The following is an 18916-nucleotide window of genomic DNA, read 5'->3' as shown; positions in this document are numbered from 1 at the left end:
AAGATGACGTGCTGACCTGATCATGACTTCCATGTGCATCTTCTAAGCCCCAAGTAAAATGAAAACCGTTTAAGTAGGAAGGAGATCCAAGTGCACCTGGATTTAATGCAGCCAAGCCTAACTGAGAATGAAAATCTGATTTCTGAACGCTACTGGGCTTTAGGATTTGAAAAAATCAGATAGATGTTTTATTTCTTCAGTGTAGTCTCCATTAATGGTGCTGCTTGGATGAAAAGGGAACCATCCTTGATTTCATTAGTATTAAATGACTACCCTGGACCTAAATATCAGTTGCAGTTTTCAATTTTTCATCAAACCTGCTTGGGTAATGACCGTAGTTTTCCTTTGCTGTTGCAGGTTCCTACCAGCCAAAAGAAGGAAGGTGTTTATGACGTGCCAAAAAGTCAACCTGTAAGTGTAAGTATCTTCCCTATTTATATGCAGTAAAGAAGATGTGGTTTTTAGCTTCTGTGACTTGCATTGTTGTATGTAACATTTGATACATTCCTCACGATGGGAATTTTATCGGTGATGTGTTACAGGTTGATTGGGTTGCTTCGGAGTAAGCAGGACCGTAACGTCACGTATATCCATCTCGTTCATTACTTAAATCTCCTTTCTGTCTTGTCCGCCTCGTTCTTATGGAATTCACCGTTTATAAATGTGTTACCTGCGGTGAAGAGTCGACACTGAGCCTTCTGCACGTTAATGCATGAATTGGGATTAGAAGGGTTCTTCTGTTACCCAAAGGCTGTACGAGGCCTATCGCTCTGAGGGAGCGTGGGCTGCGTTTTCTCCCGTGTGCTCTGTCAGAGCTGTACTTTATACATTGTGCTTCTTACAGCTTGCTTTAGTCGGGCAGCAGGGGAGGCGAGGTATGGATAGAGCGGAGGTCGAGAGACGTAGCGTTAGGAGAAGGTATGTCAGAACATCGTCTGTGGCCTCTGTGGTGATTTTCTGTGGCTGTAACGTCTACACCTCTCAGAAGACTTCCCGGTGAACGCAGTGTGCTGATAGGTAAAGGTTTCATAGGGAGCTTCAAATCAAATGTTACCCCCAAAAATGGGGATTTGCATTAGAATTACTTTTCTGTCACTTGGAAAAAAAAAAAAAAAACCAACCAAACAAGTTACATCAAAATCCAACCTAACATACACCATAGAAAAGCAATTATTTTTCCAATAAAACCAACTTCTATGGGAGCTCAGTAAGGGCTGTAGAGTGGTGGAGCAGAGATGCGGGTAATTGTCATCAGTTTCAACAGCGTGCAAAAAGACCTTGCCCAACAAATTCCATCTTTGCTCTATGTGCCACATTGCTTTCCTGGTTATTATGGGCTGTAATCAGAACGAGGAGGTTTCCTACCAGTATTACTATGTATTGATTCTGTATGCTCTAAGTACACAAGAGGCTAAGGGGCCGTATAGACTGTAAACGTAATTCTTTCTGCCCCGTGCCTTGCATGGATGGTTGAATCCGTCCAAAAAGAGGTGTAATATCCTGGTGTGTCCAAATGGCACCATTCCCTCTCTGTCTGTTAGCGTTTTGAAGGGGTGAAGCTTTGATCCCCAGAATGCATAAGGAAGGGTAACAAGCGGGTGAGAGAAGAAGTGGAGCGACAGATGCCTTAGCAGCAAGGCGTGCGTTTGCTGGAGGAGAGGTTTTACTTTTTAATATAACTTCGTGATATATATATATATATACATACATATATATATATATATACCTTGAGAAATTGTTCGGTTGCGTTGGTTATACGCAAAATTAATATTTCTGAGGATTTGTGGGGGAATGGGGAAAGACAAAGGAGCAGGGCAGGAATTTCAGTCTGCTGTAAGCAGGGGGAAAATGCCTGGATTCAAGGGGGAGAAAGAGAGACTCCTTCCGCATAAGGATGTGGTAAATCGCACAGCTTGGGCTGAGCACGGAGACGGAGATGCTGAATAAAAAAGATAAATGCTGGGGGGGGGGGCTGGATGGGGGCCTGAATTGTGACACTTCTGTGCTTTGCGCAAACAAACAAAACTTGCCATAAATATTTCATGATAAGGCACCAGGAGGAGGGAGGCATCGTCGTGTTGCCTGGGAAAATCTAGTAAAATAACTCAAGTTGCATAACTAATTAAGGTGTTTGTGGACAAGGAATAGCTGTAGATTTTTCACTCATTTCTCGTATAGTTCGGTGTTACATTTTTTTTCTGCTGTACATTTCCTGTGACTTTTTTATTATTCCTTCAGCAATGTTTCAAATTTACTCTGGGTATAGTCTGTAATTTAGGTCGTTGCAGTATGACTGGGTGTACAGTACACTTGCAATCATGTCTGCAGACACTTTGGTATTAGACTGTCCTGGTAAAGAGCGTGACTGTGAGATATAGGGCATGTGGAACCTGCTCTGTAATCATCAAATATATTTAATCTGTCATCTCCATGAAGCTGGTTGCAGACCTAATTTTTTTTTTTTGTTTGTTTTGCTATTTCATGGTTAAATTTAAAGTGATTAGAGCTTTTTCTCCAAACAAGTTATGTAGTTTATGAAGAAAAAGAGGAGAAAGAGAAGAGGAAGAAATACGTCGCTGAGGTTTTTGTTTCACCTTTTTATTAGTATGTATTAAAAAAAAAAAAAGAAAAGCAGCAATACCTCTTAAAATTAGCAATTTAATATTCCACTGCCCATCTGATTTATTGCTCACCCTTCCACATCTGAGACTCTCTGTCATTGAGACACTTGCCGTAATTTTTTTTTTCAATTTATAGCTGTCATTATTATATAAACCTCTAAAATTCAATCTGAGGGCAAATAATCTGGCTCATCTACCCGGTTTAAACATATAAGGACACTTTTTTTATTAGGAGATCTTGCTTTCATTAGTTTCATAATGGATGAATAAAGTGAGAAACTTTTTGTAGCTCCTGATAGGTTTCAGGCACCATGAATACTCTTTCCCGACAATAAATACAACACTTACTAAAAATGCAGCAAGTTTTGCTTGAGTTCGAATGGAATCGCTCACGTTCCCTGGACAGAGATCAATTTTCCATCTGGGGGTTGGTTTCCTCTGGTGCGTTCTCAGGCAAGTTATCTCTAGTCTCCGCACATAAAAGTGAGGGATGCTGAAGCTGTCGTGCCCTCCACCCTTGTCTCTCTGTAGCCAGCGGAGAGACGTAGCCGCTCCATGGGGATGTTCCTTCTGTCTGCATGAGGCGTCCCTCTCAGGTGGAAATAAACGTACCTCTGGATATCATTCCTTTACGGCTGCAGAGGAACTCTAAATGACTTGCAGGTATGGTAACTTCTAAATGGTTAGGCTTAGGTGGGGTGAGGTCTACCACAGGGTGAAAACTAAAAGCCAGAATCCATTTTCCAAAGCTGACTTGGAAACTGGGAAGTGTAATTGATACTGGTTTGCAGTAAGATCTAGCTTCTTAAGAAAGCCGGACCGTTCGGGCGTATATTGCTTTCCCTGTGCGTAGGGGATCCCATTGGGGCTGAAAGCATGAAGCGTCTTCCTGGCAGTGCCGTGAAGCAGAAGTATTCGGCATTGTCGAACATCGAGATAGCCGATGTACTTCCACAATGCCGTGTCGTTGTGTGAGGCCATTTGTCAGAAGGTGTCAGAGTACTTTGTAGTGTGACTCCTCATGATCTCCGATATCGAGTAATGTAAATACGGTGCAAATGAGGCGGAAAGGAATGAGTCTCCGATCTCAGCATTTGAACGTACCCACTGAACTCAATTATGAGTGGTGGCTCGTTGCCAAGTCACTTCTCTGACATTGGGATGAAAAGATTGCTTACTCAATATAATTCTTGTATTTCCCCATCCCTCTGCTGCCTCCCTTCCCAGCAAATCCTGTAGATTTCCTCTGCTGGGCACGCAGCTCAGCTCCAAACACACTTCTCATGATATCCAGTATCGTCCCGTTATCGCTCCCTTCCTCTGGATCAACTCAGAGTTCTTGTATTCATTCCTATTTTCTCTCTGCTCCTTCCCTGGACCAATTCTCCTATTCTTCGCTCGATGAGAATAGACGTCGAGCCAGACAAAGAAAACAAGCTTACCCCAAAGAGCTTGTGTTAAGTGGTACACGCTCCGCTTAGAAATTGTAGTTCTGTATGTGAAATTAACTGTTCTAAAAAAGTGAAATGTTTAATGAGCTCTTTTTGTCATAATTTCCCCATCGTCTCCCCATTATGCACCCACATCAAGTCCTACCTGTCATGGTGTTTTGAGTAATAAGAGTCAGACTGTAAATACCCTTCATGGAGACTGTCAGTCACATCACAATAAAACCTTCTCGTCTCATCAAAATGTCTAAACTATCTGCTTATAATTTTATGAAGGCTTTCAAACAACTCCTCTTACCGCTGTATAAAGATTCAAGGCATTAGCGCTGATGCCTTACGACGCAGGCAGTCGTCTTGGTAGTACCAACGAGGTGGAAAACATTAACAAACCAGGCTGGAATGGACGGGGAGGAATGGGGCAAGGCATGGGAGGAGCCGATGAGCACGCTCGGGACTAGAAGCCGTAAGGGCCGCCCGACCCTTCTGCCCGAATTAGGAAGCTGCCTTCGGGACAACTCAGTTTTTCATTCTGGCTGGGATGCCAGTGCCATTTGCAGGTCTGATTTGTTCAGGTCTCGCGTCAGAGGAGAGGTGCCTGGGGGCATCTGGAAGGCATGGGCAGCCCTGGGCGCCACCAGCTCACGCGGAAAGTCAGTCCCTGGAGAAACGGCCTACCAAAATGTCTGGCAATAAAGCAGTTCAGAGCAGCTTTCCAGATAACCCTCACCATCCTCTGCAAAGTGAATTCTTTCTATGATACCTGGTCTGAAGGAGAGCTTTATCCCTCTGGCTTTTCCCAAAGTTTGCGTCAGTGGCTTTACGGAAACAACTTGCCAACCGGTGGCATTGGCAATCCTCCACAATCAGGCTTTCGGGGTCAAATTTTAAAACGTGAGAAGCAAGAGAATGCCCAGACCCAGTCTCTGACCACCTGCGCTGGCAAAGCCCTCCATTTTTATTTACCTTTGCCAAAAGACACACCTGTGTTCAAACGCCCTTGGCTTAGTTACATCAATTAAAGCTCACCTCTGAGGTTTAACACCGTGGTGTGGGACGTGCGTTTTTAACAGGCACAGCTACTTGTCGCACAATTTGAAGATTTATTAGTTGGTTATGATAACGCCGTGTGGCCTGAGTTTCTTCCATGTTTTAGTGGGCCGTTGCTGTTTTTTTAGATAGAAGTGAAGACACATACCGGCGTCTGTAGCGCAGATGTTGCAGTAACTGTTCTGAGATCTTGTGCAGCGCTGGAAGCACCTCTGCCCCGTGTGCGCCTCCTCTCAGCTTGTCTTTTGATTTAGTGGCGGTATTAACTCTGATAGTGACGCTGGTGCTGGCTTAGCTGTTAGCACCATGCCAAAGGTAACATCTGAGCCCTGAAGGTGAGATGTTGTTGTCACATACATGTCTTCGAGAGCGAGATTTGTGCTCTAGCAGGAGACCCTTATAACAGCCTCTCCGCACATCAGCCCTTTGCTTCCGTCTGCTCTGTGGGTACCATCCCCTTTGCGATCTGTATCCCCTGCCCCGTGTTATCTTCTGGGCAATCGCGGCAGATGCTACTTGGTGATCTCCAGCGATGTTGCTCACGTTGCACTGTTGTGTCTTAAGATGCTTGGATCTGTGGGGTTTTTCCTCCTTCCTTTGAGGTTGGGGGGTCCCGCACTCCGTCGGGCTTGGCTGATGCAGGAGAGGCAGATCCCTGGATGCCGTGGGGCAGGTTTGGTACGTTGAGCAAGCTGACACGTGTATTGCGTTTGGACTTTGCATTGGGCATGCGTGTTAGCCGTCGGAGTCTGTCATTATCTGTGATTTAATTACCTCTGCATTGTAAAAGGTCACTGAGATTTGTCAAGGTGGTTTTTCCTTCCTTTCAGCAAGACCCATGGGCCTCCTCTTCTCCTGTTTTATACTTTCTGCTTCTGTTTATACCTGTGTGAAATGCAAGTGAAAACCCTGAATAAAAGCCTTTTACCCTGTTGTGGTTTAGGCCAAATTGGCTACTGGGGACCTGGGGGACCCCAGATGGGACTGACAGATGCTCCCCTCTGACCCCTCTTCAAAGAGAGAGGCAGAGGAGGGAAAAAGAGACTTATGAGTTTAGAAGGAACTAAACTACTTTAATGAAATATTAATAATAAAATAAAAAGAAATAGTGAAATATATACAAAACCGTATCATTCTCCCGAGATGACAATCACGTCACTGGCTGGCACTGGGGCAGTCCCAGGCTGGACTCAGTGACGGACGGGAACTGGATTCCGGATCTGGATTGAGGATGGGGATCACAGGCAGATGAACAGAGTCCTCCTCAGACGTTGTCCATTGAAGGAAGAGCCCGTGACCCTTTGATCCCTCAGCTTTTATACCGAGCGTGAGGCAGATGGGATGGAATACCCCATTGGTCAGTTTGGGGTCACCTGTCCTGTCCGCTCCTCCCTGCAGGTGGGACCCCACTACGCTTTTCCGCTTCCCACCCTCCAACGGGGCAAACAACAAAGTTGGTTGGCCGTGGGGGTTAGAGCAATAAGTATAAGCGTGAGCCTCTGTGCATGCCATGCCTGGGCATCAGCTATGAACATGGGTCTGATCACTCTGAGAGCGAACAGTGTCCGCACAATATGCTGCTAATTTCAGTTGTTAGAAGAGGCCCGGCTAAGAAGCGAAGTTATGACCAAAATTGGTCCTGTTTGACCTCAAACCAGGACATTCCACCCCTTATTCCATACCATTTGCATCTTGCTCAGATTACGATTACTTTTATCTATCAAATCTATACGCACGCATAGATGGACACATAAAAGTAATAGTGAAAAAAAAGAAGTAAAGTAAAAATAACAGCTCACTCCGCGCTGGCCTAACCAGCTTCGCAGCTGATAGTTTGGAGTGGATCCACAGCAAAAACCACTTAAACACCTGAATGTTCTGTTCAGCTTCAGCTGAGGCGCGAGGCCGCGTCCGAGGCTCTGCTCAAGCCCCCGTGTCTCTTTTCCAAGGAGAGGAACTAGCCGCCCTCAGGGATGTTTCAAAGCAAATTCAGGTTTCGAAAGTACCATGATGACATTGGTATTCCGTCATGAAGGTAGAAATCACGCGTTTCTTGGTTATAGGTCCAGTCCCCTGTCATTTTGAAAACCACTTGATAGACCTGCATAAATCTGCCTTGTATTATAAAATAGTAAGTTTGGAGTTATTTCTAATTCCCTTCCATTGTGAAGTTTATTCCCTGCAAGCATCCAAAGGCGTCTCTGCTGTCACAGCCTGGAAGCCGAGTTTTGCTCTCACGTGGAAGTTTGGATTCCTCGTCATCACTTGTCTCTCGAATCTGCGGTTGAAGAAAACCGTGGCGTGTCACCACGGCCGGCTGCCTCGTGCCGCCCGGGCGGTGCCGTAGCCTCCTGACGCTGAAGAGTTCATCTTCGCCCATCTGAGCTTTTACCGTGTCCTGTGCCGCTGTCGTCATTCCCGTTTTCCCCAGGGAGAACTGGCAGAGCTACGCACTGGCAGCAAAAGGGCCATTACTTTCAGAAAGAGATCTTCAGGCGAAAAATGTCGGTGAATGTGTCTACGATGAGTCTGGATGGAGACCTCCCCGCGGCTGACGTTGGACCAGCCGGCAGCTTGTCCTTGGTCCCTGATTTTCCTGCTCAGGCAGCCTTCCGCGGGCTGACATGAAATTTGGCGCAGGTTGGCTTTGGCCACTGTATCTGCTGAAATGTTTGGCTCTTCCCCTTTGTTTTCAGTTTTTCTGATGAATGGAAAAATATGTTTCATTTTAATATCTTTGCAGTGCATCGGCCGCACGCCATAAATTGCACGTATTTGTAAAGGTACCTAAATCTAAAGCCAGGCTTACGTTTCTAGAAGACAGATGTCAGGGCCTGTTAGTGCCTAGGAAATGGAAATTACAGCAGCTTTTGTAGCTTGCGTCAACATTTTGAAAGCCGGAGCGCTTAGTTCAACAACCTAGTGATATTTCTGGACTTGCAGCATTTCTTTTAAATACATGTGATGTGACCGGTGTATACCGTGGCGTATACCATGCTCTCTGAACCCACCGCGTGGGGGTCTGGAGAAGATATGGAGGGAGGTGACCGCGTGGCTGGGACCTTTGCACCAGCATCCTCTGTGCCTCTGGGAAATTTATTTCTCTCGGGTGTTGTGTTGTCTGAAAGCAGCGTGGGTCCGGCTCTAAGCTAGAGTCACTCTTCTGGACTCTTGATTTATTAGAGTCTGTCAGAGAGAAGTGGTAATTGAAGCATTTTAAATGCCGTTTCCTCTAAGAGTAAATACCTAAAGTATGGAGGGAACTCAGAATGAAGTTCCCTTCAAATGAAGAGAAAATAAACAAATGGGTAAGCGTTATCTTTTGATCATATGAAGAGATCCTTAATTTAAAGGAAGTTATCGAGCAACAGTGAAGCAGTTCACTGAAACACTTCTCAATAATCTATTATGTCAATTATCCTTAACCACCCCACCTCTTTAGCTGCACAGGGTCGGCTAACAGCTTTTTTTAACCAGCACACCCAGCGCTTCCCAGTGAACAAGCAAAGGAAACTGGACAGTTGGTGAGTGCGATGAAGCTCAAGGCTACCCTGTCGTTGGGTAGATCATACCAAAGTCAGTACTTGGGTTTATTACTTCAAATAAAAATAGGGAGGAGAAGAATTACCTGAGGAAGAGGGCTCCTGACAAGTAAGAGTTACCCTATGAAACTTAAAAGAGAAACTTTAAGCAGGAGAAACTTTAATTCCCACGTCCACGGGATTCTGAGTACTGGATTTGAACCTTGTGTGAGCGATGGATGCCCAAATGCACGTATTTGGGATAACAATCAACCAACATAGTTTTATGGCAGCCTGTGTGGCTGATGTGACCGTACCGGTTGGGAATCACCCTAAATGTCCACAGCAGCCTTATAATTAAAAGGTTGTGCTCAACTGTGTAAATCGTGGTTGATGGTAACGTCGTGGCTACCATTACCTCCGTAACTGGGAAAGCTCGTGGCATTTGAGGGTCATTAGGATCTGTAGGAGGCTGAAGATTGCGAAGGCATTGACAATTTTTTCTTCACACGCATATTCTTCAGTGTATTCTCTTTAATTAGGAAGTAATTGAGCGATTCTTTGTTGAGTTATCGTGCTACTTCATTAATCCAACAGTAGTTTTACAGGCAAACAATATGTCTGTTGGTTGTTTTCAGTGTGTCTCAACCTACCTAGATGTGGTTTGTTCTGATGCGCTCCTTCGTTAAGAGTTCTAATTGTTTTTTGGAATGTACTGTAGTTAATTAGCAAACTGCTTGCGGCTCATGGAGCTTGTAGGAGTATCAACACTTGTTGTACAAGGTTGTGCGACCAACTGGAGCTTTGCTTCACTAAAGTAATGATTCGAACCAGCAGGAAAAATACTTGACAAAACCAAAATATTTCCATTTTCAACTAAATTAAGAACAAAAATCTTTAGTTTGACTGACCGTTTGACTTGTCATTAGACTTCCAGTGTAAAATACATGTTAGGAAAAGGGAATTGGAAATGCAGAGCATCAGCGCAGTTGGATGATCCCTCGTTTGTCTACTGGGCCGCGTGGTGGGGCACTTACCCTGAGTGCAGGAAACCAAGTTTAACTCCCTCTGCTGTCTTAAAAGATTTGAATAGCTAATATCCAGCTCAAAGGTTAATTACTAATTGCTGGTTATCTGCTATATTTAGTATCCTTCATACTCTTTTTTTTACTCGCTGAGCTCTGTATCAGAGTACAAGTTAATTACTGTGTATTTTTTTTCATGCTTTTTAAGCACCGTCTTTGCTTCTTTCTCTGAGATTTCAGCATTTTGTAAGACGCTATTTTTACCATCTCGTTTACAAAAGTACAGCAGTATTAAGCAGGTTTTCTCACGCTGTAAGGCCGTGTAGATCCCTTGTCTTTGGTCAAACCAGGCTGAGTAACAGAAGTTAAATATTCTGGCTTGATATATAGATATAGGTGTGAAAGAAGTAAGTTATTTCACATTTTTATGAGCCCAAGAGGCCTGTCTTAGATTTTCCTTTTAAAATCTGAACTTTTGCATTGCTTAGGAAAGATATTTTTCCGAGTACTTGGCGATCAGCGGGAGTACTGTAGTGGAGGTGGATCATTTTCGATTCAGGTTTATGAAAGCTGCGGTTTGTTTAGCTCTTATCGTTGCTTCTGTACTCCTGGTTTTTCTCCATCTCTCGGACAACGTGTTTTTCTTTAGTCAATAGTGAAAAGTGTCACGAGGAATTCATTACTGGCTGGCGTGGTTTAAAAAGCCTGCTGCTGCTTTAAGAAGCCAGATTTACATATTTCGCATTTAAAAGATTTACCGTATGTCTCACATGCCTGTATAGAAAGATGGAGCCTTCATTATAGGTTTAATGTCACCGCGATAGGAGGATTAATACTCTGTCCTCCGCCTCGCTCTGCGTGGCTGGTCGCCAGTCACCGGTGTGCTCCTGGTTGACTAAGCTGTAGGGGTGTTTTCATACTCAAAGAAATGCATTTTCGAATAATTAAAGCAAGCTTTTACGTCACTCTGCGGTGAAATCCACAGGCAGCAATCCTAGGAGGAAGAGCAAGGACGGGAGCGTCTTTCCAGGCTTCTGGTTATTTCCTCTCGTGTGCTGGGGAAGGAGGGAGAGGATTGTTGACTTTAATTGCGAAGGTTAAACGCTTTGGATCAAAAAGCTGAACCGGAGGAAGGTTCGGAGGGCCAAATTCTGCCCTCGGTAGCCCTGCCGCAGCCTCGGCCCGGTTGCCGTTGAAGGCTCTTCCATGCTCTGATAGACAGGGATATTTCACCCTTAGGATGTGTCTCCTCACCAGCGTGTGATGCAGAACGGGAGCTGATGGAAGGTGCAGCTCAAGTGCTACATGATAATTGGGCACTTGGGGACGTGCCGTGACATGTTGGGCAAACGTTTTCTGCAAGGTCCCGCCGTAGCGCAGGTGGGAATTTCTAATGGTCCGTTGAGCGCCACGCACACGTTTCCTCTGTGCTGAGACACGGTTATTTCTCAGCTGGTTCCTCCGAGCGATCGGCGTGGCCGGGGGCGGGATCCGCTTCGGAGCGAGGCGAGCCGCATCCCTGGATGCTGGAGGACGGGGGGGTTAAACGAGGGAGCTGTCAGAACCAAAAGTGATTAACTGCTGGCCAGAACTGGTCCCTCCTGAAGGTGTAAACCCTTCTGGTTTCGTTTTAAGAATATTTTCGAGGTCTGTGGAATTCTTTGAATAAAGGAACACAGCTTTTTTTTCACACTTTCCTTACCTGGGGCTGGGGGAACACGCTCTCAGCTCCAAGAAGGAGCAGGACTGGGTCCTCTCCTGGTTGTGCACGATGGCATTTTCTTCCTTTGGCTTTGCCTCTTGCCAGTTTTGTGTTTTTTGTTTTTTTTTTTCTTCAGGTCTGTGATGAGATGAGGGGTAAAAAAAAGTATTCTAGGCTGTTTCTGACATTTTTAAACTTCTTTGTTTTAAGCTGGCGTGGGATTACCGGCTGGTAACTTGTACGAAGCTTCTCGGTCATCTAAGATTTGATTTTCGATAATTTACTGTTACGTTTCTTTCTTAAGAAATGAAGTCTCCGACACTACAATAAATGTTATCTGAAATAGAGCATTTTGAGGACATTGAAGTGATGATTTGTGTTAACTACGTAGATGGATGTAGATATGTATGCACGTGTGGGAAGTATACGCCCACGTATATTTACACACATACAAACTATGGATTTAAATAGAACTTGAATTGACTTACGTAAATAATTTTAAAAATTACTGTGGAAAGAAAATATTCAGCTTAAATATGTCTGCAGTGGCGTTATAATTCTCCTAGTCAAGAGGAAGCTGTGTTTATCTGTAAATACTTGCTTTTAGAGCTTTTGCTGTCCAAAACTCAATTTTTTCTCCCCCTGAGGACGTTAAGTCCTTTCTTTCACCGAGCCGGTGAAAAGTTCCATTAATGTCAGCAGGATCAGAGCTCGCTGGGTATGCTTATTGCTGAATTAATAAGTATCTGGGAAAATAAATAGTTAGGATTCAAGCGGTAAAATTGCCTTGTACACTAGAAGATGAAATAAAGTGTATGTTTGCCCCACACCCCAGCGGCATTCAAACTCACTGTTTTGACTGCGTGATTTCATATCTGTGCTCATTGCAAGATGGAAGGGGTTTTCATTTCAATGCCGAAGTCAATAATTATGGAGGTTATCATTTTCATGCTCAGGAATTCATGTCATTTTCATAAATCATTCATTTCATTTCATAAATCATGCTTTACAGCTGCAGAATGGAAACTTATTGCTGGACATTGATGAAAATCTTGTTTCAGTCACTCAGGTAAGGTTGTGACACTAAAAATGTTTTAAGGAAATATAGATTAAATCTTCTATAGGAATAGTGCAATTTGAAAATGTTCGGCTTGGGATTAACTTCACTGGAACGTAGCTAATATCACATGTGAATTATTTAAAAAAGCATAATGGGTGAAATCAGTTCTGTAGTGACAGTGAAATCACAAAAATAAAAGATAACTATTTGGTGTCCAGAATCTTGTATGCTGTAAGTAGGTAAAACCACGTCTATGTCAGAGAAGATGCGTTCATTTATTCAGGCTGAGAATTGAGTTGTAGAAAAAAAAAAAACTTAGATCCAGAATCCAAATCTGAACCATTTGGGACTTTAAAATCCCACCTCCAAGTGTTGCTGCTTAAAGCTTAAAGCTCTAGTAATTAAATGATGCAGTTGTGTACCACCAGTTCTGTTCCCACTAAATTTCTCTTTACATTCTCTGACGTAGTTCTGTACCTCCTGTTGCATATAAGGTTGCTATTCCGTAATAAATAATTCCCCTGTAACTATACTCCTTTTTCTTGGGGAATATCATGCATGAGGGTTTACAACAACAAATAGTGAAGTTCACTTTCCTGTCACTCTCTCCAGCTGCCTGTTTAGAAATCCATCCACAGAGTTTCTCTTAAGAGCTTTAAGAGAATTATATCTGTGAAGAGTTTCTAAAGATCCATCACCTTGAAGCACTCTGAAAAGTATTATTATTCCCCTTTTACAGGGCTATCAAGGCATAGAGATCTGAGTTGCCACCTTTCAAATGCATAGTATATAATCCTGAATTCCAAAGTATACTCACTATCAATTTTCAGTATTGATATGAAACGTCTAATTTTTTTTTCCAAAAAAAAAAACCCAAACCTTTAACTTCACAGATGCTTCTTCTTAGCCCGTGTAACCACGTGTGCCCTGCCCTTTCACATCCCCTCTGGCTTGCTCTCCTGCTTCCCTGAGCCAGCGATGTGCCCTGGTGGCCAAGAAGGCCAATGGCATCCTGGGGTGCATTAAAAAGAGCATGGCCAGCAGATTGAGGGAGGTCATCCTCCCCCTCTACTCTGCCCTGGGGAGGCCGCATCTGGAGTACTGTGTCCAGTTCTGGGCTCCCCAGTTCAGGAAAGACAAGGAACTACTGAAGAGAGTCCAGTGGAGGGCTACGAAGATGCTCAGGGGAGTGGAGCACCTCTCTTATGAGGAAAGGCTGAGAGCCCTGGGGCTGTTGAGCCTGGGGAAGAGAAGGCTGCGAGGGGATCTCATCAATGCTTATCAATATCTAAAGGGCGGGTGGCAAGAGGATGGGGCCAGACTCTTTCCAGCGGTGCCCAGTGACAGGACAAGGGGCAACGGGCACGAACTGGAACACACAAAATTCCATCTGAACATGAGGAAAATCTTCTTTCCTTTGAGGGTGATGGAGCACTGGCACAGGCTGCCCAGAGAGGTCATGGAGTCTCCTTCCCTGGAGAGCTTCAAAACCCACCTGGACACGTTCCTGTCCAACCTGTCGTAGGTGACCCTGCTTTGGAGGGAGGGTTGCACTAGATGATCCCCAGAGGTCCCTTCCAACCCCCACCGTTCTGTGATTCCTCACCTGGGATGGAAGCACTGCAGGAGCCTTTGCTCATGGCCTCCTCGAAAGGACACGAGCTATTTCTTAGGAAGCCAGAGAGGAGAAAACAGCAAAAAGCTCACCAGTCAGGCAGGAAAAGGGCAGATTTAGGGGTGGTGCTGAACAAGCTATTTGGAGAGATGAGAAGAAAGTGGCTCTTTCAGCGATTCGGTGTCACCTGGCATCTCTTGAGTCAGTAGTCCCTACAGGAGGCTTGAAGAGATTTCCAAATGAGTGCTGCTGTTGTCATTATTCCAACTTTTCTGGGCATTTTAACAATGCTTGCCTAGTGTGTTTGCACACACTGCAGAAGTGACTTACAGGCTTTTTTTTTTTTTTTTGCAAAAGCTACTTCTAGCAGTATTTTAGTAATGTACAGTAGAATCGGTGTAGCCTTAAGAAAAGGTGATTTTCTTCTTTCTTCCTTCTTCCATTTCCACACAGATGCTTAGAGGGATATATAGACCCATAAGAAGAAAATATCTTGTTGTATCACTAAAGCAATGCGATCTATTTAATATAAGACATGATGTGAGGAAATGGGAAATAATTCTTCCCTAGGTACGTCGTTAGACGTAAAGCTGAGAATCACCCAAGCTGCTAGACGAATTCCAGGTCGAAGCAATTGTAGCATTGCTCTTGTATTTGGGAATAGAGTTTGGATTGGAAAACCGTATAGACCTCTGAAATTGTTATATTTTGAATGATAGTCTTATTTCTTAAAGTATCACTTGTAATAGAAAGCTGGGGGGGAATTTTAGGGCACTCTTGCTCCTTTATTAGGTTATAAAGACTGACCAGCCAGTGGGGTTAATGTCCAAAGCGCTGAGTGTTGGCTATATCTGCAGGTCAAGACTCAATGAATTTCAAGCCTATATACGTGATAGGAGGCTACAAGGTTTATGTGCCTCAGCTGAAGAGAAGATTCAATGAACTGAATTAAAATTTGCATTAAATCTCATTCATAATGAGAATTGTGGCTTCCCACACGTGTGGGTGTGATTGAGTATGACACAGGGAAGAAGGAAAGCTGGTAAGCAGAAGAAAAGTAGTAGAGAAGGAATAGTTCTTGAGTTCTCATCAAAGTTTTCCAGTATAGCCACCCTTACAAGGATGGTAGATGGGTTTTAGGTGTCCTGCAGAGCTATAAGCAATCTGTGCTTTACTGTCCCTGGACTCCAAATGAACAGATTTGCAGATGCAGAAAAGTGGGAGAGAGTCATTTTACTCCAGAACATGTGAAGGACCTTTGGTTGTGCAGCCACTGAAGGTGCTCCTTATTATGAAAGTGCTTTTTCTCTTCTGGTCCAGTTGATTGAGGCGTGTATGGGTGACCTATTTTGAGCTCAAACCGAAGGACGCCCTGAGAAAACATTTCTAGCATGAGTTAAATGTAGAACTACAAACATATAATAACCCAGTTGCGCATCCTCTTTCAAGTCCACTTATCCAGGTCACACCTGTCCCATGGGCAAGGGGAAATCAGGCAGCACTTTAAAAGCCTTTCCCTTCTGTATCCTTCTGTCACTTCCACGGTTTGCTGCCGTGTTTTAAGACCTTGAAACGAGGGTTTAGAAAAGGAGCCGGGGAAAAGGACTGGCCATAAATCATGCTGGGTGCTCACTGATGTTCAGGGCAGAGCAGTAATGCATCCAGTCCCATTCGGGAAAGTTTTTTTCCATGCTTTATTCATGCTTTTTATGGTGGAGGATTCCCTACAGAATCATTTTACAGGGTCAGCTGCTGGCTGTTTGGGTCCATCATCAGCAATATGAAAATCCCACAGCTTGAACCCATGTGCTTCCTCCATAGGGGACTCGACATTTGAAGCCTACATGGCTTTGGGGGGATTTATATTGCTAGCTGTTAATAATTAAGTTTACAAGTTGTAACTAGCTAACTCACAGTTTCTTCTCCTCAAAAGATAAATGGAATTATTTTTTTTTTTTCTCTTTACAGGCTGTTACCCAACTAGAGCTTTTTGGGGACATGTCCACTCCTCCTGATGTAACCTCTCCCCCAGTGAGTATCCAGGGAAACTGAACTGTGCATGCTATTTTCAGCACATTTATCGAGCACATTTACAATTCAGGTCATCAGCCATTCCAGCAGGGGCGATTTCAAAGTACTTCGTACGTTGCGAGAAAATAAAAGTGAAGCAAATTGAATGTGGAGTCTCTGCTTCATGATGATGTGCAAAAATCTTTTCCGTTTTTATTTTTCTGATACAGGGCTAGGTGTCACATGAGATATAACCTGAGCCGCAGATCTCCTTCCCTGGTGTTTATCAGAGGTGCATGCTTCGCTGCACTCTCTCTCTCCGCTGCACTGCGGGAACATCCAGTTAAAGCCTTATATATCATGTCTCTTTGGTTCCACCAAGCCCATATCCCAGAACTGCTGTTAAAGGAAGGAAGACAAAACAGTAAAGACAGAGAGGGCCGAGTGTGTTTTGAGGGCAAAGAAGATTTTGTTAACGTGCTTTTCTGCGTCACGAAACGAAAAAATAGTCATTTTCCTATAAAGTTTTTGAACCTTACATTAAGCTGTAGGGGACTATGAGTATACTGAGAAAACTGAGGCGCTGTGGAGTCATCGGCCTCAGATCTCCAAGGTGTTCTGGAGCATGTCTGGGACTAGATGTTCAAAGCCCTGCCTCCTCATCCTTACCTCGCTCAGTTAGATTGGATTTCTCCTTTAATCATAGAATCACAGAATCGCTGAGGTTGGAAGGGACCTTTAAGATCATCGAGTCCAACCATTAACCTGCCCTGACAAAACCACTTCTACACCATGTCCCCAAGTGCCACATCTACCCTTTTTTTAAACACCCCCAGGGATGGCGAATCCACCACCTCCCTGGGCAGCCTGTTCCAATGTTTGATAACCCTTTCAGTGAAAAAAAAATTCCTAATATCCAATCTAAACCTCCCCTGACATAACTTGAACCTGTTTCCTCTCGTCCTATCCCTTGTCACCAGGGAGAAGAGGTCAGCCCCCACCTCTCTCCAACCTCCTTTCAGGTAGTTGTGGAGAGTGATAAGGTCTCCCCTCAGCCCCCTCTTCTCCAGGCTAAACAACCCCAGATCCCTCAGTCGCTCCTCATAAGCCTTGTAGACCTGTGGTTCTGGTCCTGTTGGTTAACTGGAAGCAACACGCATTCACCTTTCCATAAATCCTGCAGATAGTTCATTTGCCTTTACATTAACGCCTTGGTCTTCTGCCTCTGCTGGTTATCCCCTAACGCATAGAATCACAAGGCTCTGTGTCCCAGAGACATAAACGATGTCAGTATTTCGCATGTGAGGTATTCCAGGCAAATTTTATTCTTTGCTTTGGTACGAAGTGTCTCGCTCGCTTTCTTTTCCTCCTGTCTCCAGAAAATTCTATTACTGTTACTTCTATTGCTTCTTTCCATCCTTTCTCTTTTCTCTTTCTTCCCCCCAAACCTGTATTTTCAGAGTTACGGGTGACGTGACAGCAAAGCGTGTGCCGCAGAAGCGGCAGCTGATACGTCATCACTGTGTTTTATTCCTGTCTTCTTGCAGACTCCTGCTACTCCAGGTGATGCCTTTATCCCATCTTCATCCCAGTCACTTCCTGCTAGTACAGACATGTTTGGCTCTGTACCTTTCAGCACTGCTGCCGTACCCTCAGGTAGGAAATCTGCTGGAAACAGGGGCTCGGCTCCAACGTGGTGATCAGTTCTCAGCTCTGGTTTGCCTTTCAGTACTCGGGGTATTAATTTAGTACCGTGGAAGCGGGGAAAGATTTTGAGGACAGTGCTGCGGGGGTCGGCAAAACGGGTCTTGAACGAGCAGGGAGTACGTTATCTTGAATTTACCCGCGTTTTTTAAAACAAAAGCCAAAACCATCGCTGGGAGTTCAACCACAGTTCAGCCATCTGGGTGACATCCCTTCTAGGTACAGTCGGAGCAAGACAAAAAAGCATTTAGTTTAGCTTTGCTTTTTTTTTTTTTTTTTTTTTTTGCGGTAGCAATGAATATCCTGTGCTCTCTCCAGTAAAGAGGGAATGAGATGTGGAGAATTTGATTGCCTTTCGAAGGTATTCCACGCAGTCAAATCCTGATTATTTCCTATAGACTTTTCTGCGTTCCTCAAAGTGCTCAAAATTCAAAAGCCGTGTAGCGTTGTGCACAGGCACGCAAGGCGTGTGGTTTTGACTGCCGGTCTCTCCCTGGGATACTCGGAGCACTGCAAGGGCAGCGCTCTCAGCAGCTCCGCTTATGGAAAAAAAAAAAAAAAAAAAAGGAGGAGGAGAAGTGCCTTGAATCATTCAACGGTGACTTCCTAATTGGTTGACTCCTTCTCTGATGGGCTGTGCAGCAGCGTCAGATTAGCCACTGCCTCTCAGAAAGGTTACACTGATGGTGAAGTGTTTGGGGATAATGTCGGCTGAAAACCCTCGGATGAGGTTACAGTGGGGGCAAGATAAAAGGACATCTGGAGAATCCATCATAGCCATCTATTGAAGTAGATACATATCAAAGTTACTGTTCTTTCATAGCTCATTCATTTAGTCTTTCCAAGTTCTGCTTCCATTTTGTTTTTATTTGGGGCTTTTCCCTTTACGATTTTGCAACCACCCTTACATGTAGCATTACAAAACAGCGTAGAAATAAAGCCAAAAGGAAAAAACGTACAGGAGGACTCAGAAACACACTCAGGTGAGACAGAGAAGTTTTAAAGCTGCGACAGTACAAAAAAATAAAACAGGTTTTTGCATTGTAAAGTATTAGCAGTAAATCATTAACTTAAATGTGAAACAGCATATCTGTAAAGCATAATACTTCTATCAGTGGAACACAATTGTATTACGTGGTTTAATTTGTAACAGTTCTTCCAGT

At 44.2% G+C, this 18916-nt stretch overlaps 1 protein-coding gene across 4 annotated transcripts in view; it reads left to right on the top strand.

Annotated features, from left to right (window-relative positions):
- The window catches only part of DAB1 (DAB adaptor protein 1), a gene marked incomplete at both ends in the record, with an annotated part of 124128 nt that overhangs the window by 91816 nt on the left and 13396 nt on the right, over positions 1–18916 (top strand). For 2 of the 4 annotated variants that reach the window (XM_082483801.1, XM_082483804.1), the window contains 4 exons: positions 358–417; positions 12377–12433; positions 16008–16070; positions 17597–17705. In XM_082483801.1, coding sequence (XP_082339927.1) covers positions 358–417; positions 12377–12433; positions 16008–16070; positions 17597–17705 — 289 coding nt within the window. The remainder of the gene's footprint in view (positions 1–357; positions 418–12376; positions 12434–16007; positions 16071–17596; positions 17706–18916) is intronic. The other 2 variants (XM_082483803.1, XM_082483802.1) reach the window with 2 other exon arrangements.

Source organism: Vanellus vanellus (genome assembly GCF_965231255.1).
Source record: "Vanellus vanellus genome assembly, chromosome: 5".
NCBI lineage: Eukaryota > Metazoa > Chordata > Aves > Charadriiformes > Charadriidae > Vanellus > Vanellus vanellus.
Note: the sequence above shows the minus strand (reverse complement) of the source record. Positions and strands in the feature narration are given on the sequence as shown.